Genomic DNA, 23,514 nt, shown 5'->3' on the forward strand with positions numbered 1-23,514 from the left:
TGTGCTTGTGGAATAAATATTCTTAGGAATTTCTGTTTAAATTGAGGAAAGCCATCATTACTTGAAAATATTTATACAAAACATGAACTATAACTATTTGTTAATCGACTGAAAGAATAATATAATGTCCATATCGACAACCCAATTGTCATTAATTTGTAGAAAACAAACTCTAAAGCAAATACAATAATCAAATTATTTTTATCTGCGGTTCTAAACTTGTATATGTAGAACGCCTGAATTTTGTGGTATATTCTTTGAAGTAGGAAGAGTTTTTAACCTGCAGAAAATATGATTATATTAGATAAAGATAATGAAAACCAAAAGTAAAATCGTGTATTCTAATAAAGAGAACATTTCATAGTATTATTGAATATTTTATCTTTTATTTAAAATAATGTTTCCTTTTATATTTATTTTCATCATTTGACAGTGCTTTTGGTAGATAAGAAGTAGGAGGTGTCAAAACTTTATGAAAAAATCATAGAGGAAAATCTTAAATTTAGAAAATTCTATTCTCCAGCTTATTTTTCCTAGTAAATTAGAAAAATATTGCCCTTTTAAGATTTTAATGGCATGTCTTAATATTTTTTCTGAAAGACAGTATGTGAAGGGATTCTTTGAGAACAGCTGATTTAGAGAATAACCCGCAAATTAGATAACTGTTTAATTTTAATAATGAATGGAGGATTCAAATATAATAGAATTCAGCATCTTATTCAGAAAATTGGAAAATTATAGATAGATAAATGTCTATTTGTAAGCTATAATCAGTGTATCCCCTGGAAAGGAATTTTGACAGATTTCTGTAAGTGCTACAATAAGAGGAGTTATGGTGCTTTTAGTCCGAGTTTATCCACCTAGTTTGATGGGTCCTTCACCACTTTTAGCTTTAAAATTGTTGAAAGGATGGATAAAGCTATAAATGTCAACTAGAAGAAAAAAATTACTGTGGCAGTGAGAGTATACATGGAATCCCTAAAAGATTTGTGTGTATTTGAGCACATAATGATGAAAATGCTTGTATGGTGATAAGTATAATAAAATCTAAAATGCAAATAATAAACTGGTGGAAATATATTTACAACCACTATAAGAAAGGGTTAATAGCCAAAATACATAATAAGCACCTACAAGTTAATAAGAAAAATAATCTGATAGAAAAATAAGTAAAGCATCTGATAACTTAGAGGAAATGTAAATAATATATGCAGCTATGAATGATGCTCAGCATTGCTGAGGGTAAAAAAAATGAGCCCATTAAGATTAGCAGAATTGAAAACATTTTTAAATAAGCATGAGGGAAAACACACTTCATGTGCTGTTTGTAGGACTAAAAAATGGTATAAGCTTTTGAAGGAAAATTTAATAATATCTATTAAAATTATAAAATCTCATATTTCTTCAGTCAGTAATTTCAGTTCTAGGAATTTAAATCCGGGATTATTTCTAAGAGTGAGGAGAAAAGTATGAACAAAGGTATTTATTACAGCATGGTTTATAGTAGGAAAAATGCTAATTAGCTAGATTTAGTCATTCCACAATGTATATGTACTTGAAAACAATGTTTTCAAGTATATACAAACAATGAGAGTAACATTCTGGTGGGAGAGAAGGGAAGGGATTGTGGGACAGAGAGGAGGTTATACTTGAAAAGAAAGTATACGCAATAAGTACATAGAATTTTATCTGTCAATTTAAAGAAATAATAAAAAATAAATTTAAAAGTGTTGACAACATGAATGCCCCTCAGTAGGAATTGATTAGGTATATTATGGTACATTTTATAACCTCCTCTCTGTCCCACTACCCCTTCCCTTCTTTCCCACCAGAATGTTACCCTCATGAGGGCAGGGATTTTTGTCTTTTGTTTACTCATATATTCCCAGTGTCTACAATAGTGCCTTGCACATAATTCTTAATAGACTTGATAGATAATTATTGAATAAATAAATGAAAAATGCAGCAACTTTTTTTGCTATTAAGAAAAACATACACATATATACACCCTGACTTAGAGAAACGTTTATGATCTGCTGTAACATGATGAAAAATTTCAAAATAATGTTTATAGTATGTTGTTATATTTGTAGAGAACAAGTTATATGTGTATGTAAATGTATATGTATTTTAAGAAATAGCTAACACATAAATATTTGTATCTTAATATGGGATTGTATGTACTTACAAAAAAGTCTAAAAGGATGTACCCTGAATTTTTTTTACTTTATTCACTTCAGCATTTATCTACTTTTTACAATAAGCAAAAATCATTTCAGTTTTTTCCTGCTCTAAAACTCTGAGATGTTATGATATAGATAATAAACTATAAATATGGAACCACAGGTATCATATTAAAAATTAGTAGGAATTTAGCTAGATCATTTTTTGCCAGGTAAAATATGTGCGTGTTTGCAGGATGGGAAATTATCTTACTAGTATGTTTTAGTATAGGCACTCCATACAAGTCAGGTGATCATGGTGACATAGCAGAATTAAGAATGGAATTGGGGGCTTGGTGCAGGGGCCCACGCCTGTAATCCCAGTGCTTTGGGAGGCCGAGGCGGGCGGATAACGAGGTCAAGAAACCCCGTCTCTACTAAAAATACAAAAATTAGCTGGGCGTGGTGGCGCACACCTATAATCCTAGCTACTTGGGAGGCTGAGGCAGGAGAATCGCTTGAACCCAGGAGGTGGAGGTTGCAGTTAGCTGAGATTGTGCCACTGTACTCCAGCCTGGCAACAGAGAGACTCTGTCTCGGAAAAAAAATAATAATAAATAAAAATAAAAAGAATGGGAATGGGACAGTTTCATTCCGTGTCCTTGAAAATTGGGATTTAAAGAGAAAAAAATATTGCTGATGGGGTGGCTTTACAATCTTTGAGCCAGATATTGATGTTTCTCTGTAGTTTCAACACAAAATGTTCAACCAGATGGGAATGATTTGTAAGATGCTTGGAGAAATTCTGTGACACCTAAAATTAATTTCTTTTTTCTCCTTCTCCAACAGTGGTTACTTAATTTTACTGTACCCTTAAGATGTGGTTGAAAAAGTTTGTCTTTTTTTTTTTTTTTTGAGATGGAGTCTCGCTCTGTGGCCAGGCTGGAATGCGGTGGCGCAATCTTGGCTCACTGTAGCCTCCGCCTCTCGGGTTCAACCGATTCTTCTGCCTCAGCCTCCAGAGTAGCTGGGAATACAGACCTGCGCCACCACGCCCAGCTAATTTTTGTATTTTTGGTAGAGACGGGGTTTCACCATGTTGGCCAGGATGGTCTCAATCGCCTGAACTCCCAAAGTGTTGGGATTACAGGCGTGAGCCACTGCCCCCAGCCTAGTTTGCCTTATTTCACTATGTAACTAAGACTTAGAATAACTAGTAATTTTAGGGGGAAAAGGAAGGTAGGATTATCTAATGAGCTATTCATCCAGTGGTTTAGGGTAGTCAGGTCTCTTAATTTACAGGCCAGCTTCCTTTATAACAGACTGTGCTGCTTCCAGAAGTATATGAGAGAAGATCAACTATGCTCATTTTCTGAGTTATTTATGAGTAGCTGGCAAAAGCCTTTTTGTTTGCAGTCAGTTTTGTAGGAGTGACCTCACTTTTAGAATTCATGTGCTTAATAGGGCCAAAATTTATTGAGAAGTTTGATAAAATCCTTGCATAAGCAAGACATAGACATATGCCTTTAACCATATTTCTGATAACAAAAATAATTTATTTGCTATAGAAAATTTGGAGGATCCAGAGAAGTTTAAAAGATAAAATAAAAATCACTTATATTTGTGAACACATAATTGTCACTTATGTTTTGGTATTTAGTTCTAGTTTTATTTCAAAAGACTTGCTAAGATACATTTACAGATTTTTCTGTGTCAAAATAAATGATTAACTGTAGTCTTTATTCACAGTTTGCAAAATGAATGAATGCATCTAAAGCAGTTCATAAATTGAAAAAGCTACAGTGGCTTTCATATCGTCCATAAGTGCCTAGAATGTTTACACATGCTTAATCTGACAATTGTTCATTGCTGTTGTTTCTTTTCTTGTAAGTTGAGATTTCACACAAAAATATTTCCCTTCTGAATATAGGTTATATTTAATCACTTTCTTATATCTTTACCAGTAGTGTATTATGACTTTTGGATGTTAAAAAATGTTAATAGCTTCTCCTTAAAGGTGCCTTTTGTGCAAAGTTAGTGCCTTTATACTGAAGCATTCTCCATTTGTAGGTATTCTACTGTGAGATAATAATGGCTTGATTATCCAGAGTTCATTGTCAGAAGCAAAGGAATTAAGATTCTTGGATAGAAATTAATTGATGTTTCTCCTATTGTCTTTCCAATATCCTAAACACTAATTTTTTTCTATTGTGATAAAATATATTTTCATAAAAATCTTCTCATTTGTGAGCTATCTTCTACTGTTTGAATTTGTCTTTTAATCCAAAAATTGTAAAAGAAAAATATTTATGAATGTCTCGAGTTTTTGTTGATATTGAACTGTTTAAAATATTTTAGGTCCTTATAAAAGCATAGACATAATTAAAATGCCATACATTTAAGAAGCTTTAAGATATTTCAAGACAAAGTAAAGTAAAACAGTACAAATTGATAGAATATTTTCGTTAGAAATAGCAGAAAATAATTTTGTTTGGATTTCTTGACTGGCAGAGACTCTTTTGGTTAAAGATGTTGATACTAATGATACTATGTGGCAATTAATTAACGGCAACATCATTTAGTGTTTGTTTACCATAGCCAAGTGGTCTGCTTAGTGACATGTATGCATTATTTTTTAAAAAACCCAAAAAAATATTCTAGTCCTTAGAGTTCTAAGCTAGAACATTTGTATATAATGCTTTAAAGCTGCTTTTATCTACTCCTGGATGATGCTATTATAGGACTTGAAATTACTGTAATCTGCATTTACCTGGGAGTTCTGAGAAAATTGCATGCTATGCTATATAAACCACGTGTCCGTTTTCTCCTGGATTTATGCCATTACAAGATTTGAAAGTTAGTACATTTCTTTGATTTCTATTTATTTTGTTCACCTTTCAGAAAAAAAATTAGAATTTAGGCCTATTTAATACAAAAGTTGATATTTAATTTTAAGCCACTGTTCTGTTCTTTTGTTCTTTCTATGACATGTCCATCCTACTTTTAACAAGATTTCAAAAATATCCTGAGATATTACTAATTTAAATCTGGCAGTTGTTTGTATTTAGAATTGTTTCATATGCTAGCAAAAATGCAAGAAATAACTTTTTAACCTAATTTGATTAACATAATTTTATAACTATAAAATTGTCGCCAAGGGTTCAAAATGAAATACTCCAATAAGGAAGACAGATTTATGTTTAGGGCCTTTGTAGTTCCCCCTCCCCCCTTTAACTCATTCCAAACTTGAAGCTTTCACACTCTTCCTTTGGGCAAATCCCTTAGAAGCAGAATGTTTCAATTTTACACATTTTGTGTCAATTTTCCAGACAGAAAAACAGCCTCTAGACATTAGACGTTTTCCTACGGAAAGGCAGTTTCCTTAGTTTTATTTGATTACTATAAGTTAGGTTCCTGCTGATTGCTTAGACTTTAGTGGTTACCTATTTGACAAAAAACATTTCCTTTCCTTTATTTAACCTTTGACTTTTGAATGTAAAAGTTTTATCAGCTCTATAGTGGAAGTAGAAGTGTGGGGGAAGTCTTCTTACTACCACAAAATGGACTCATGACTTTATGTATATCTCTCTCTTTTGCCTTATGTCTTTACAGAAAATTAAGGAAATGATCTTACAATTACATTTTAACTAATCTCCTGTACTTTGTTTTAAAATAATTGCTCGTAATGTTTTACATTTATATATGTTGGCAAGACTGCAAGAGTCACAGTTATTCTTTGTTCAATTTTAAAAATTCAAGTGAAGTGTCTTATTCACTTGTTACAATATGTGGAGTAATTTTTTTTTAACTTCCTAGGATTTTTGTGGTCTGTTGTAAGAATACAGACTTTGACTGTCTTTGGGACTGTAAAATTTAGTGAAAAACATTTTAACATTTTACCTTATTGATAATCAGTTTAAAATTAGTTGCTTTGAGCATGTATCGTTTGAAAATTCCCTAAGAAACCACAAAATAAAGACTTGAAAATAACATTTCTTACTCTAGCAACATAAGCTTATATAATTTACAGTATTTTTTATCTCTCTCTCTCTGTGTGTGTGTGTTTGTGTGTGTGTGTTTCAAAAGTTTTCTTTTTAAAAATGATGTTGTTTTTGCCATATATTTAGACTTAAAGTGTACTTATAGTTAAAATTGGAATTACTGGATTACTTTGTATACCCTGGATCATTTTCTTGTCAGATAAGAAAGTGAGTAGTCGGTAGGATTTCCTGTTGAGCAGTTGCTTCTTATCAGGAGTTGTGAATTCAATTACCTATGTAGACCAGGTAAGGGACTCAAATGAGAGAAACCTGTTAGGTGCCTAACAATAGGAAGTTGGGGTAAGTACGGTGATCTGAATAGTACATGCCACACTCAAAGACAGAAGCCACAACTCAGCCCTAGGAATTTGTTGCACAGTGAAAAATGTGTGGCCAGTATTACCAGTTCTTTTGACTTTTAAGAGAAACAAGAAGTCTGGATTTTTACAGTGAATTATCTCAGATTTGGAAGTTGGCAACTTATTTAATTAAACAACAGTACAGTGTTGACCAAACAAAATATGCCCTTAGGATAGAAGCAGCCTGCAAATAGCCAGTTAGCACTGTTTGCTGTAGATGCTTGTTTATTTACAAAAGAAAATGTCCTTGCTTTCTTGACGTTTCTAGGAGCAATGGCTACGTTATAGAGTAGTTCCACTTTTATATGTGATGTTTTTATTTAAAAAGTGAATGATATGTACTCTTTAAAAGGAAAAAGTTATCACTGAGAGCCAGTACATGTTTACAAAGAGAGCATTGTTTATAACTAGGTTTGGTTTATTATGGTGATAGTACATACTGATGTAACAGGGAGTGCTGTAGTTGAAATTTGAGTCTGTTCTAACATTTCACAAACAAACTATGTACAGAGAAAAGTGTTGGTTAGATGATACAATTATGAGTCTTTTGATTAGGTTAAAATTTCATACTTAGAATGTTGATAAATAATTGGTGTTATTTTGGGAGGCATCTTGAAGACTTTTGCAGGCCATATCCTTTTCAAAATTTTTATCCACAGTGATGAACACAGAAGCAATACCAAACTTAAAATTGGAAGGGTTTACCAAAATGTTACTTTAAAGAATCACATTGAATAGACCTTTATTTGTTGGGAAATTTGCTCCTATGAGCAAACTATAATTTAAAAGTCATAAAGGTAATGCTCTGAATGTTAAATAAACAAATGAATTTTAGAAGATAGAATTTGCTTCAGTGGATAGGACATATAGGCAGGCTGATTTAAGATTACAACAGAATGATTTTTGTCTCAGTTCATTTAGCTGCCTGAAATGCCTGGTCATTGAACATGTTTATTAAAAGGCTCACTGTACATTAGCAGATATACTTAATGTAAATGACAAGTTAATGGGTGCAGCACACCAACATGGCACATGTATACACATGTAACAAACCTGCACATTGTGCACATGTACCCTAGAACTTAAAGTATATATTTTTTTAAAAAGGCTCGCTATATAGAAATACATGCCAAGATAGGGTGATAGACTGTCTGTGGTAGACCCCTGAGCATATATTACTCAGGTTGATTAGGGTTATAATCCCAAGATTGCCATTCCATAGCTTTGTGACCCTAGATAAGTTGCTTTATCTTAGTCAAGTATGTATCAAAGCATTAGTGTAAGAATTAAATGAGATAATACATATAAGTATCCAATGTACTGTCATTCATATAGTTACTCCTTAAGTAATTTTACTTCCTGCACTTCCAATTGTTTTAACACATAAATTCTATGATTCTTAGATTCTGCTCTCAACCCCTAGATGGACGTATAACTAACTAGTGAGTTATACTCCCCAAATAGAAATAATAAAGTATTTTGGGGCCTTAGAGATGACTATGAGAAATATCCCATAAGGATAAAGCTTATTTCTAAACAGTGTTAGTTCAATTTATAGATGAAGTCATAGTTTGATTTATAGATGAAGTCATAGCCTGGTACCAGGATGAAATTCAATAAAGCTTATTATCTTGGACATGTAAAAAACAGTAATAATTACGTAGATACCAAAATGCCTAGCACAAATAAAAACTGTTTAAATTTTTAAAAGTAACTTAAATATGGATATATTAATTATTTATTCAAAGACAAGGATATAGTCTTACAGATAAATTATATTTATCTGTATAAATTAGCTTCTTAATGAAAAATCTGATTCTGATGTGCTTCCCAATTTGAAAGGAAATTAAAAGGGGAAGATAACCAGTGAAAAATAATAATATAAAGTTCAGAAAACCAGAACATTGAAAGAAATGTTAAGGGTTTTTGGTCTAGAATGAAAAACATTATCTCACTTTCTAATAACATAATTATTGTTATATATATAGTTTTTATAGTAGACCATGAAAGAAAAATTAAGGTTACCAAAGGCCTCACTTTATTTAAATAAGGTGAAAATGACAATGTAAGCATTAACAGGTAGACATGCAGCCACCTACAATCAATACATTTTGCTTTATCTAAAGCTCCTTAAGAGTTGGATAGAAACAGACCAGCACGTTCTTTGAATAGATTAGGTCTCATCTGAATTTTTAGGTCTGAACTACATGACACATTGAAATTGTCTGGAAATAGCAATTTCTTCAGGCTATTAAAAGTTGAAATGTGAGTTTGAAATGACTACAAATGAAAGCAATTAGGCTCTTAACTAAGGATTATGTGTCTTGGTGGAAGGAAATTTGCCATGAAAACTATTTCTTTGAGTTATAGTGAATGCAGAAACTATGATGTGCTGATTTGCATTATATTTACTTAGTATTATAAAAGTAGTAGTAATTTTTAAGGGTTTTATTTGTAAGTGGAAGATACACATAGTAAAATAGCGATCTAAGCACTGGGGCTTGAAGAGTTAAGTAATTTAAGTAGGAAAATTGAGATTACCAATAGTAATTTCTAATTTTTAGATTCCCCAAAAGCTGTCACAGATGTGTCACATACCTGTCCAGATTTTTCCAGGCTTCCAGGCAAAGTTGTCAATATGCTTATTGTAAACACCCTGTTCCAGCATCTCCCTCCTAGAGCCTTCATTCCTGTTTCAGTCTGGGCTGGTTGCTCTCGAGGCCTTTGCACAACTGTTCTTCCATGGTCTTAGATTTCTTGCCTCCTACATCCATGTATTCCTTCTTTTTCATCTCCTTTATTTTATTTTAGCCATCCTTTAGGATGTCTTAGGAGGTTCAGTTTTGAGTCCTTACCTGACTGAAAATGCTGAAAATCACACTTTATTGATAGTTTGTCTGGACATAGAAGTCTTGAGTGCAAAGAATTTAACCTTTGTATTTTGAAGGCATTATCTTCTAACTTTCCTTATTGCTGTTGAGAGGTTTGATGACATTTTTGAACTTGATCCCTTTGTTACTTGTTTTGTCTCTTTGGAAACTCTTAGGCACTCTTCTATCCCTTGTTTTGGAATTTCACAGTGATACTCTGGTTTGGAACATTCTTTGTGCTGTTCATTCACTCATTCTTTCAGTCTGGAGACTCATGTCTGAAGTTCTGGGAAAATTTCCAGTCATTCTTTAAAATGAAACTTTCATTCATTTATTTCCTCTATTTTTTCTTTATGGAATGACTATAGATATATGATAGTTGAGATTGATGGCCTGATAGTGTAATATTTTTCTCTTATTATTTATCTTTTTTGTTATGAACATAAATTATTATTTATTATACTTTAAGTTCTGGGATACATGTGCAGAACATGCAGGTTTGTTACATAGGTATACACATGCCATGGTGGTTTGCTGCTACAAAGATAATAAAATACCTAGGAATAGAACTTACAAGCGTTGTTTATCTTTTTATTCTAGTTTCTGGGAGATTTTCTGGAAGATTTTCTGGAGTTATCATCTAAACTTTCTATTGACTTTAATTTTTTTCTGACTTTAGAATTTCTTAAAGCTCTTTCTTCCTGTCTAAAACTTTCTATTTTTACTTTTTAGAAAAATTTAGTTTTTTTTAATAGGTTCCTGCTCTTAATTCAGCTCTTAGGATATTAAATATAAGTTTTGGAGTTCTCTTCAGCTGTTTTTATTGTCTATATTTACTTGTAGTTCCTTTTATGTTCAATATAAACATCATTTTGTATTTGTGTTTCCTCAAATATCTGGTGGTTGGCTATTAATTTGTATTCAAAAGGAAGGTATTAAACTGATTTGGAAACATTGCATGTATAGTAGTGGGTTTCATTCCAAGAAAATAGGACTTCGAGGGGCTTTTTTCTTTGAGATACTGTTAAATCAGTGTTTCAGAACTCTTTAGGGAGCACTTCTGCTGGTCCTTTTCCTTTCTAATGGCATTTAGGTTTTGGTTTCCTCTCTTCTGCTGTCAGTTATCTTTCTGCTTACCATATTTACAAAGTCATCCACCTGCATTGCTATTGTTTTTTCCTCCATTTTGCTTGTATTCATTAATATATACCCTTTTTATTCATTTATTGTCATTTTGGAGTTATTTCCAGAGGACACAGATATATAGATACAGTCAATATGTTAGATTTAACCAGAGTTGGGTAGATATTTTAAAGTATCATATCAGTTTTCATATCATTACTTAGTATTTGTAATTATCATTTTAAATAACGCTATAACATTCTGCTGAGTAAAGATACTGTAGTTTACCTAAATTCCTCTTATTACTACTTTCAGTTTCTGATTCAAATGGCATCATTCATAGTCACTAACAAATCAGACATTATATGAAAAAAATCCTGTTAGAATTCTTTTTTATGTTCTACTTACTGATTTTTAAATTTTACATGTTATGTGTATGTACTATTAATCTGTGTACAATTATGTAGTAAAAGCATCACAATATTTTCTCTTAAAAGTAGCATGTTGTATTAATGCTTTGAAGAAAAGTCTTGAGTATTTGTCAATTGATAATTAACAACAGTGTATTTTGTGATTTCCTCTTATTCTACATGAAAAGTGTACAGTTTAACATTACAATCTTTAGACATTTAAAAATATACTAATATTTTAATTTTTAATAAGGAATATAGATTTTGTTTTATATAAATGATTTTTAGATTTAATATTTTGCTATCCTAAAAATTATAGTTTTATCTAGTACAATGAATTAAATTTTGAATTATATTTGGTTTTGATATATAAAAGTCATTTAAAATTTTTTATAATTTTTAGAATAGTCTTTTTGATATGTGTATTGAGTTATTTTGAAATTTGCCATCATTCTTAAACACCATTTCTGAAGAATTGAAAAACACATAGTTTTGTTGTATTATATACTCCAGTAACATATTAAAAGGAGATATTTTTGATATCTTTTGTTTTAAAAGCTTTTAGAACTAGTTTTTATATGATTTTTTTACAGTGGTTAATTTTTATCTTATGCATGCTTTTATTGAATACCATGAAAATAATTTTAAATATTGCTGATGTAAAATAGAAGTATGTAATGAACAGCTTTTTAAATAGAACTCTAGATTCTGATTTGTTTTATGAAAACTAGTAATAAATAATATGTAAAACTTTGCTGAAAAAGTAAATAAAATGGGTATAGTTCTTTTTTGACCTCCAGGATTAACCTGTTTGAATTAATATGAATTAAATGTTTATATTGTCTGTTTTCTGATTCTGAATTTTATGTATATACATTTTAAAATAATTATTTTACAGTTACCTTCCCTGGTTTGAAGTGTATTACAAGCTTCTAAATACTCTTGCAGATTACTTGGCTAAGGAACTGGTAAGCTATTTTTTCCCCATTTTTAAATTGTGGTAAAATACTTATAACACAAAACTTACCATTTTAACCATTTTTAAGTGTATAGTTTTGTGACATTAAGTACATTAATGTTGATCTGCAATCATCAATACCATACATCTTTTTTCCTTGCCAGTCTAAAACTCTGTCTGTATCCATTAAACAGTATCTACTCATTCCTCCCCAACCCTTACCATCCCTGGCAACCACCATTGTATCATCTGTATGAATTTGAATAGTCTATGTATCTCATATAAGTGGACTCACACAGTATTTGTCCTTATTTGCCAAGTGACTGGCTTATTTCATTTAGCATAATGTCTTCAAGATTCATCCATGTTGCAGCATGTGTCAGAATTTTTTTCTTTTTAAGACTGAATATCAATACACCCCAGTTTGTTCATTCATTCTTCTGTCAATGGACACTGGGGGTGCTTCCTCTACTTTTTGGCTATTGTGAATAATACAGCTATGAAAATGTTTGTACAAATAATGTTCCAGCCCTTGGGTTCAGTCCTTTTGGGTATATACCTAAAAGTGGAATTACTGGGTAGTATGGTAATTCTGCATTTAATTTTTTGAGGAATCGTGAGAGCATTTTCCACAGTGTCCACATTTTCCATAGTGTCCACATTTTTCATTCCCATCAGTAATGTACAAGGGTTCCGTTTCCCTCACAATCTTGCCAATACTCGCTCTTTTCTTTTCTTTTTTGGTTAATAGTTTCATAATATATGTGCAAAGTGGTGTATTGTTGTGGTTTTAATTTGCATTTCCTTAATGGTTAGTGATATTGGACATTTACTTGCCATTTTTATAGCTTCTTTGGAGAAGGTCTTTAATTGTGCAGACAGAAAATTACAACCCGGGATAAATGCTCTGGGAACACAGCAAGCATCACCTAAGTCAACCTGGAGAGTCAGGAAAAGTCTCTAGAGAAGTACTTGTTGGAACTCTTTTATCTGTGTCTCAATAGCAAATAGGTATTGAGTCAAAAGTTGGAGAAGGTCTGTTCAAGTCCTTTGCCCATTTTTAAATCATGTTGCGTTTTTTGTTGTTGAATCGTAAGAGTCCTTCATATATTCAAACATTCATTTCTTATTAGATAGATGATTTGCGAGTATTCTATCCCAATCTATGGTTTGTCTGCCTTTTTGTTCTTTTGATATTATTGTTTGATGCACAAAAGTTTTTAATTTCAATGAAGTCCAATTTATCTAGTTTTTGTCTTTTGTTGCCTGTGCTTTTGGTGTCATATCCAAGAAATCTTTTTCAAATCCAGTCTTTCAAAGCTTTCTTCATATGTTTTCTTCTAAGAATTTTATAGTTTTAGCTCTCAATAAAAGTCGTTATGCTTTTCTTAAAAAATAAAAATAAAAGCTGAAGTTTGCTTTTGAATGAACAAAATTCTATGGGATAATGATTTTAATTTTTTTTTCCCTTAATCTTTGATTTTTAAAAAAAATTTTTTTTGGAGACAGTCTTGCTCTGTTGGCCCAGAGGTGGAGCACTGTGGTACAATCATCACTCACTGCAGCCTCAGCCTCCTGGGATCAAGCAATCCACTCACCTCAGTCTCCCAATTAGCTGGAACTATGGGTGTGTGCCACCACAAATAGCTAATTTTTTAAATTTTTTTTGTACAGATAGAATCTCACTATGTTGCTTAGGCTGGTCTCAAATTCTTGGCCTCAAGGGATCTTCCTGCCTCTGCTTCCCATCTACCAAGCCTGGCCATTCTTTGATGTTTTTAACAAGAGCTAATTTACTAAAATATTAGCTATGCTATTTGATACAATTTAATTGAAATAAAATGTGTTTTAAAAATTCTTTATAATTGTCTATTGTCTATTAATTTTTACATATAGGGTGTACTTTCCATTCTCTGGTTATCTGTTTAAATTCTTATTTGGTACTCTGTCACTCTTGACATTGTGTTTTTCTGGGTTTCCCTGACATTGTCTTTTCTTTGTTTTACTTATGTCCTCACCTTCTCTTTTGGGCCTTTTTTGTCCATCTGCACCTAAAATTTTGGTGTTATTTATGTTATATTCTTGGTTCTCTTTTCTCTAGATACTATTTATGGGTATTTCAGACACACTCTTTGTCTGAAGAGATGAAAAGAGTCTTGAAGACTCTTCTCTTCAAGATGAACTTTCTGAAAACTGATTTTATTCCACTGCTTACAATCGCTTCATAGTCTCCTCTTTTTCTTAGAATAAAATTTAAACTTGTATGCAGCATGACATATAATAACTTTATGATCTGGCTTCTGACCTTCTCTTCAAATTAATCTGCTCCCACTCATCTGCTGCACATAATGTACTATCTAATTATTTTGAGCCACTTAAAGTTCCCAGAACATAACTCTATACAGTTGTGATAGATTACAGACCAGTCACTAATTGTTACTGGTAGAACACTTATCTTTTAAGAGTTAATGGGCCGGGCGCAGTGGCTCACGCCTGTAATCCCAGCACTTTGGGAGGCCGAGGCGGGCGGATCACGAGGTCAGGAGATCGAGACCATCCTGGCTAACACGGTGAAACCCCGTCTCTACTAAAAATACAAAAAAATTAGCCAGGTGTGGTGGCGGGCGCCTGTAGTCCCAGCTACTCAGGAGGCTGAGGCAGGAGAATGGCATGAACCCGGGAGGCGGAGCTTGCAGTGAGCGGAGATCGCGCCAGCGCACTCCAGCCTGGGCGACAGAGCGAGACTCCGTCTCAAAAAAAAAAAAAAAAAAAAAAAAGTTAATGTAGCTGTCTTTTGAAACAAACCTAATTTCAGCACAAGTACTTCTCTAGAGACTTTTCCTGACTCTCCAGGTTAAGTTAGGTGATGCTTTCTGTAGGTTTCAAGAGCATTTACACTGGCTTGTAACTCTGTGTCTGCACAACCAAAGTAATAATTGAGAATTGGAACTGTTCTATCTCTGTGTCTCCCATAGCAAATAGATATTGAGTCAAAAGGTGTAGAATAAGTAAAAATACGTTAGAAAGTTTCTAATATTCAGTTTTTGGCTCTCCATTTTATAATTGTAGAAACTAATATCCAGCTATTGTGACTTTTTTGTTCACTGGATTCTGTATGCCCGTGCTTTAACGTCAATGATAGACAAAATTGTTGATGGAATTTTTAAAATAGGAATATAGTAAGACAGAATGTTATTTTCCTCACTCTAAGTTTTTCCATAGGAAAAGCTTGTTTTCAGCTTTTCAGTATACAATCATTTATTTCTTTATATTGTTTTAAAACTTCTGTTGACTGAATCTGGAGCAAAATATCCTCCTGGGCATAGCATTTTGAATTTTTATTTAATTTTTAAAAATTATATAGCTTTGGTAGATACAGTTCAACTAAAATGGTATAGACATTTCTGTCTGCCCAGTATGGTGAAACAGGCACTATGTTAAACATGGATGCAGACTATATTTGAAAATAAGCTTGTAAGAATAAACATTAATGATTTTGATAAATCAGCTGAAATCCTTCATTTGCCTTAAGTGGTGGTGGTCGCAAGTAAAGGTGAGTCTAGTCACCTTAGAATTTAAATCTTTATAAATGTTCCCAGGAAGCTTAATGCAGTATTGGTAATACAAAGGTAACTGGACTTTCGGCAATGTGGTTTGATTGAACCCTGAAATCCTGGATTTAAATTCTTTTTTTTTGAGACGGAGTCACGCTCTGTCGCCCAGGCTGAAGGGCAGTGGTGCGATCTCGGCTCACTGCAACCTCCACCTCCCAGGTTCAAGAGATTCTTCTGCCTCACCCTCCCAAGTAGATGGGACTACAGGCATGCACCACCACGCCTGGAAAATTTTTATATTTTTAGTAGAGACGCGGTTTCACTGTATTGGCCAGGCTGATCTCAAACTCCTGACCTCTTGATCCACCCACCTCAGCCCCCCAAAGTGCTGGGGATTACAGGCGGGAGCCACCACTCCCGGCCTAAGTTATATTTTCTAATATCCTTGTGACTTTGATTAAAGTACAGTGTTTATAAGTCAGATAATCAGTTCTGTCACTTGGAAAGTAAGGGAGGTATTATTTATATAAATAGGATTTAAATGTGTTATTAATAAATTAAGGTAGTCCTTTTACTCTTCTAAAATTGTCAACCAATTTTTTATAATGTAATTGCAAGTTTTAATGTTTGTCAAAAGTCTCCTTGTTTATGTGTATGTGTTTGTGCATGTAAATATTTTTCTGTATATATTTGATTGCTTAATTCTATGAAGTATACGTTAACATCATTTTACAGTTGAATAATTTTATGTTGAAGCTGTACAGACATTCACTTGCCTAAGAAAATAACTGGAAATACTACTATTTATTTTTTTGCAATGAAAAGTCAAAACCAGAATTCTGGTTAAATTATTCGTGATAATTTCTTGTTCTTTGTTTTTGTGAATGTACATGTGGAATTCACGTTAATTATATTAGTTGTCCAAATTTTGAATACTTTTCCTTTATTTAGTAACTTTTAGTAACTCTTACTGATAAATTATTATTATCTCCATACTGTGTATCTTTTTTTTTTCCTGAAACCATCAGTAATACTGGAATACATAAAAGAAAATAGCTATGAGCAAATTTATATAATTTTGGCTTTCTGAGAAGAGGAAACAGGGGAGGCTCCATTTGTGTTCCTTATTTGAGGAAGAAATAAGTTTATAGCATTAATTAAACCAGAAATAAATCTGTAATTGTAGTACTTTTTTCTGTTCATTTCTAATTCAGTGCCATAGGTTATTTAAGTAACTTTTACGGTTCAAGTTATCCTTACTTGATCAATGTAAGAAAGTGCAAAGAATTTTTAAAAGCTAGTCTAAAAATTTTTGTACCTATAAGAATTTTGTATGAACAGAATATCAATATGATCCACAATTTTCTATGGTATACTTCATTGTTTAAAAGTCCGAGGGGTAAATTGTTTATTTTGCAGTCCTTCTACAAGGTAATTCTAAAACAACCATATGAGCCTCTTTTACAAAGAGGAATGAATGGTATTATCTACAGTATTCTCTGATACATTTTGTTGTTTAAATGATCAAGAAATACATTGTTTTTGGTCTTTTTATGTCATTCTGAAGAGTACTTCAAATAGGTAGTTTTGAATGAATACTTTTGAAAGTAGTTACAGAGTTCTGATTTATTAAGTTTTGGTAAAAGTGGATAGACAAGGCATAAGAAAGATCGTGAAAAGTCTATGTCTCGTATCCAAACTTATTAAAATTGCTAACTTCTCTGAACAATTGCCTTTTCCTTTGATTTATTCTTTCCAATATGAAAATAGAGAATAAGGATAATTATGTCTATAAAAATCTTTGTATATTTATTACTGGATTTGTAGTATGTGATGCAGAAAAATTGAGGGTGCACATCAAGGCACATTATTATTATACAAATCCTATGAAGTAGATTTGTTGTATGTTTTATTTAATCCCATTTATTGTGGGTCAAGTAGTGACCAGTAGCAATGTAGAAAAGAAATATTTAGAATAACCTCTACATTGCACTTCAGTGAAATAATCTTACTTAAATTGTTTCTATTCCTTAAAAATTGCTTTGGGATTTTAAAATGAAATGGAAAATAAGAGTACTCTGTGATCTGATAAAAAGTTGTATTACTATTTTTGTTCAATCCAGTTGTTCTTATTGGATTTAATGATTTAGATAATTTACTTTTATAGCATTAGTATATTTTATAATAACTAAGTTTTTCAAATACATGTTTATACTAAATAGAAATATTGCCATTATTCTTCTGGATAAAGGGATTTAAATATGTTTTCATATTTTTAGACTCAAATATTTGAATTTCAGATATTTGAAATGTTTCTGTGGAAAACATTTATATAAAATATGTCTAATATGAAAAGCCATAGTAGATTATTTTATCAAGTAGTTTTAATTGCAGTTGCTTGGTATATGTTTTATTTATAAAATGTACTTTTTCTTTTGCCCTAGGAAAATGATTTGAATGAAACTCTCATATCACTGTATAACCACCCAGTACCAAAGGCAAATACTCCTGTAAATTTGAGTGTGGTAAGTATTCAATCAGTAATTGTTTTTGGGAGTCATAGCTATGTCTCAATTTCATTAAGAGCACGTGTACCTTCAGGAAATTCTTTACCAAGTCATCTCTGCTTCCAGGAAGACTTCATTGCTAGTACTAACATAACAAGGTGATAATATTGTGTCTTTTTAACATGCTGTAACTATCATAACTTCATATATCAGGTGTGTTGAATTTAAAAAATTTTATTGTAAACTAAAAACCAAATCTATGAGGATATTTCACTTTTAAGAAACATTGATTTGGCTGGGCACAGTGGCTCATGCATGTAATCCCAGCACTTTGGGAGGCCGAGGCAGGTGGATCACAAGGTCAGGAGATCGAGACCATCTTGGCTAACACGGTGAAACCCCATCTCTACTAAAAATACAAAAAATTAGCCGGGCGTTGTGGCAGGCGCCTGTAGTCCCAGCTACTCAGGAGGCTGAGGCAGGAGAATGGCGTGAACCCGGGAGGCGGAGCTTGCAGTGAGCCGAGATCGTGCCACTGCACTCCAGCCTGGGTGACAGAGGGAGACTCAGTCTCAAAAAAAAAAAAAAAAAAAAAAAAAAAAAAAAAAAAAAAAAAAAAGAAGCATTAATTTTCAGGTGAAATCCGTGCATAATAAAGGAATATACACACATGCTTAATAACCCTCCTAAAATGAAAACGGTACTTAGTAAGAATAGAAAATGACATATAACATATAAATATGTGATAAAAATTCTGGGTGAAAAGTTTCATCTGTTTTCCCTATACAGTAATATGTCTTCTAGTATAATCACAAAATACTGGAAATATGATTGAATTGCTGTTTGTCAGACAGCAAGCCTGTGATGGGATAGATTATTTATTGTACTATTGAAACTTTTAACGAAGTGTACCATCTATATCTAAAAACACTCATGTTTTGGGAGTTTTTGTAAATGCTTAAAGTTCAAAATCATAAAATATGGATTTTTTATTAATTTTCTTCATGGTTTTGGCATACGGGCTAGACTATTAAAATTTATTTATATTAATTTTGTTTCTTCTAAAATAATAAACTTTCCCTAATAAAGAATAAAAAATATAATGTCGCAAGAGAAAATGAGAGAAAAGCTAACTCAAAGTATATATAATAATGTCTTTTGTGTTTTTATGAGACAGGGAAGTTGTTATCTTTATTGTATTTTCTTTGGTAATAACTTTCTTCTTTTTAAAAATTAATTAATTTTTTAATTTTTCCATAAGTTATTGGGGTACAGGTGGTATTTGGTTACATGAGTAAGTTCTTTAGTGGTGATTCGTGATATTTTGGTGCACCCATCACTCTAGCAGTATACACTACACCATATTCGTAGTCTTTTATCCCTTACCCTCCCTCCCACTCTTCTCCCCAAGTCTCCAAAGTCCATTATATCATTCTTATGCTTTTGCGTCCTCATAGCTTAGCTCCCACATATCAGTGAGAACATACGATGTTTGATTTTTCCATTCTTGAGGCACTTCACTTAGAATAATAGTCTTCAGTCTCATCCAGGTCGCTGCAAATGCTGTTAATTCATTCCTTTTTACGGCTGAGTAGTATTCCATCATATATATATACTGCACTTTCTTTATCCACTTGTTGATTACTGGGCATTTGGGTTGATTCCACGATTTTGCAGTTGTGAATTGTGCTGCTATAAACGTGTGTGTGCAAGTATGTTTTTCATGTAATGACTTTTTTCCTCTTGATAGATACCCAGTACTGGGATTGCTAGATCAGACGGTAGTTCTACTTTTAGTTCTTTAAGGAATCTCAACACTGTTTTTTCATAGTGGCTGTACTAGTTTGCATTCCCACCAGCAGTGTAGAAGTGTTCTTTGATCACCGCATCCAGGCCAACATCTACTATTGACGTGGGATGTGGTGATCAGGTGATCAGTTTAATATTTGTTTAGTAGATGTGTGAGGATCATATTTTGGGATACCTACATGTGTAAGAAGTTTTAAACATTGAAAAATTATGTTTTATTGCTGTTTGCTAAATAATATGGTGGCTGATGTTTACAAAAGTATTTTAATTTTTTGATTATGGCCATTCTTGCAAAAGTAAGGTAGTATCACATTGTGGTTTTGAGTTGCATTTCCCTGATGCATTAGTGATGTTAAGCTTTTTTTTTCATATGTTTGTTGGCCATTTGAATATATTCTTTTGAGAAATGTCTATTCATGTCCTTAGCTCACTTTTTAATGGGATTGTTTCTTTTTACTGATTTGTTTGAATTTATTGTAGATTCTGAACATCAGATGTATAGACTGTGAGATTTTCTCCCATTCTGTGTGTTGTCTGTTTACTCTGCTTACTGTACCTTTTGCCCTGCAAAAGCTCTTTAGCTTAATTAAGTCCCAACTATTTATCTTTGTTTTCATTGCATTTGCTTTTGGTTTCTTGGTCATGAGATCCTTGCCTAAGCCAATGTCTAGAAGGGTTTTTCCAGTGTTTTATTCTAGAAGTTTTATAGTTTCAGATCTTAGATTTAAGTCCTTGATCAATCTTGAGTTGGTTTTTGTATAAGCTGAGAGATGAGGATCCAGTTTCATTCTCCTACATGTGGCTAGCCAATTATCCCAGCACCATTTGTTGAAAAGAGTGTCATTTCTCTGCTTTATGTTTTTGTTTGCTTTGTCGAAGATCAGTTGGCTGTTAGTATTTGGGTTTATTTCTGGGTTCTCTATTCTGTTCCATTGGTCCATGTGTCTTGAGCAAATTTCACCCTGTGATTTCATGTGATAGTAGTGTTCTCTTACATTATTCCATTCTTTAACCACGACTATTAGTAGTAGACTAAGGTGGTTAGCACCTTAGTTCTGGTGCTTAGTACTTCAAAGAGTTCTTAGTCTAGAGCCTCTCTCCTTCCAGTCATTTCTACAAAAGACTGTCAGATGAAAGTTACTTAAGCTATATAAAGTCCCCTGCTGAAAACATTTTGTAGCTCCCCATTTTCTATAGAATTTGTTAAAACGTTGGCCAGGCTTTCAGGACCATCCATTTCTTAGATTCAATCCAACTTTTAATTTTCCTCCTCTATTCTGGTCATATTGTTTTGTTCAGCTTCTTGAATGAACATCATGCTTTCCTTTTGGACTAAAGCCTCTTTGTTGACTATGTGTTGTTAGTCTAGAACTTGCTCAGTCTTCAACTTTGTGAAACCTCTTGTCATACAACTTAATGTAGTGTTTTTTCTTTCCTGTGACCCTCTCTGCTGCTTTATGTCTGCATCTTCTTTTGTTGCACACTGTCAAAGTGGAAAGGTTTAATAGTCATTTGTAGATTGGGTGATAAAAAAACTAAGGATAACCTGGAATTTTTAACCCAAATTTGGGAGTCAACAGCAGACATCATTGTAGCTATTTAAAGGATAAAATATAGAAGAGCACAGAGCAGAGGCTAAGTTCTAATTGCCCAAATAGGCTATAGGGAAAAGGAAAGGAGATCCAGTGAAAGAACTAGGGGAAAGAGCAGTTAAGGAGAAACTTAGACTTGTAGGTCATTGATGCCCAAACAATCCAAGGTTTATGGTCAGTGGAAATACAGTAGAAAGACCAAGGGAAAGGTCAAGGAGAATAAAGAAGAGCCTGGGATTTTCCAAAAAATGGTAATTTCTCTTTGAAAGTGTTATATTTATAAAGTTATTCTAACACTCTTAAAGAGTTAAGGAAAATAAAGGTGCTAAGACAATGGAGGTGGCATTAATGAGAAATACAAATGTGTTCTCCCTTTAAATTTGAGTATCATATTTGCTCAGGGGTAAATAAATACCTTACAAAAGTACATCTCAAAACTACCAGCTATTGAAACAGTTCATCTTTATTAATAAGAACCGTAAATTAAAGATTTCTACCCCTTTTTACCTAGGATTAGAAGATTTTGGGTTAAGTTACAGTCACTAAGTGTGTAATGTTAGTCAAGAAAGTTAATCTCTTTAGATGATCCTTTTTTATCCATTTGAGAAATTGAGCATGTCAACTTTTGAGAAAGTTGTTTTGGTAATCAAATAAAATGATATATCTAGATATACCATGAAGAGCTATTCAGGTGGTTGGTAGTAAATTGAAGTTTCATCTCATATGGAGAAAATACTTTCTTCTGAAATAGCTAAATTATAGCTGAAATAATCTTGTCAAAAGAATTTGAGTGGCTGTGTTCTGTTCCTATGTATAATAGTTATTTCCATAATTAAGCCTTCTTATACACACTTGAATTAATAGTCTTATAGTTTCAAGTCTTGTATACCTATTTTAAAGTTATAATATCTTTTTTTTTTTTTTTTGAAGTGGAGTTTCACTCTTGTTGCCCAGGTTGGAAAACAATGGCGTGATCTCAGCTCAGTGCAAACTCTGCCTCCAGTTTTGAGTGATTCTCCTGCCTCGGCCTCCTGAGTAGCTGGAATTACAGGCACCCACCACCAAACCGGGCTAATTTTGTATTTTTAGTAGAGATGGGGTTTCACCATGCTGGTCAGGCTGGTCTCAAACTCCTGACCTCAGGTATTCTGCCCGCCTCGGCCCCCCAAAGTGCTGGGATTACAGGCGTGAGCCACTGCATCTGGCCTAGTTATAATATCTTAAGTATTGATAAAATCAGCTGTTAATGTTTGTTTACCATGAATTATTAATTGCATTTGATTTCAATAACAGACTCCTAAAGTACTGTATCTAGTGTTATGCTGTTAAATAAGTGACAAATTTGGGACTAGGACACTTATCTTCAGCTACTAGAGGAGATTTTAGTTTTATGATGCAAGATTAAAATGGATGATTATGGAAGTTTTTGTTCCTGTACAAGTGGATAATGGCCATTAGTAATCAGAGATTTTTATAAAAAGTTAATGTCTAATGAGAATGCTTTTTTTTGAAACATTTCAAAATCGTTAAATATCCACAGCATTCTCTACTCTTGTAATATGAAAATACTTTCATTAGGATTTTTCTAGCATAAAATTAGCAAATCAGCATTTAAAATAATACTTTGTATTATTCAAGTATTTTTTAGTGGCTAACTTGGCTACATGGGTTTGTCTCAATTACACAGCGAATTGTTGTGTAAGCTTCTCCCATGAAAGTAAAATATTCATTTTTTTCTCTCATGTATTATAAGAACCAAGAGATATTTATTGCCTGTGAGCAAGTTCTGAAAGATCAGCCTGCTCTAGTACCGGTGAGTTAAAAGGACATTGGCTTCTAAAAATCACTATTAAATAGGAAAAATAATCACTTATTTCACTATGCATTTAAGCTTCACTCCAGCCCTTTGGGAAATGGTGAATTTGACTCTTAAGAAAATTAATCATTTGGAATATATAATATTTTCTGTTTATACTATCTTTTAAAGCATAGTTTTATGAAATATAGTACTATTAAAAAGTATTCCAAATAAAAGTAGGTTATAGAGACCAAAATCTTTGCATATTCTCCATTTTCAGTAGTAGTAATTTTAAAGTATATTCACAGCACAAGATTTGTCACATTTTTTGGT

At 32.6% G+C, this 23,514-nt stretch overlaps 1 protein-coding gene across 7 annotated transcripts in view; it reads left to right on the forward strand.

Annotated features, from left to right (window-relative positions):
• DENND1B (DENN domain containing 1B) overlaps positions 1-23,514 on the forward strand; it is a 265,472-nt gene that overhangs the window by 101,892 nt on the left and 140,066 nt on the right. For 4 of the 7 annotated variants that reach the window (XM_055378544.2, XM_063709838.1, XM_055378548.2 and 1 more), the window contains 2 exons: positions 11,862-11,931; positions 17,920-18,000. In XM_055378544.2, coding sequence (XP_055234519.2) covers positions 11,862-11,931; positions 17,920-18,000 — 151 coding nt within the window. Of the gene's footprint in view, positions 1-11,861; positions 11,932-17,919; positions 18,001-23,136; positions 23,197-23,514 lie in introns of all 7 variants that reach the window. The other 3 variants (XM_055378528.2, XM_055378538.2, XM_063709835.1) reach the window with 1 other exon arrangement.

Source organism: Gorilla gorilla, chromosome 1 (genome assembly GCF_029281585.2).
Source record: "Gorilla gorilla gorilla isolate KB3781 chromosome 1, NHGRI_mGorGor1-v2.1_pri, whole genome shotgun sequence".
Lineage (NCBI taxonomy): Eukaryota > Metazoa > Chordata > Mammalia > Primates > Hominidae > Gorilla > Gorilla gorilla.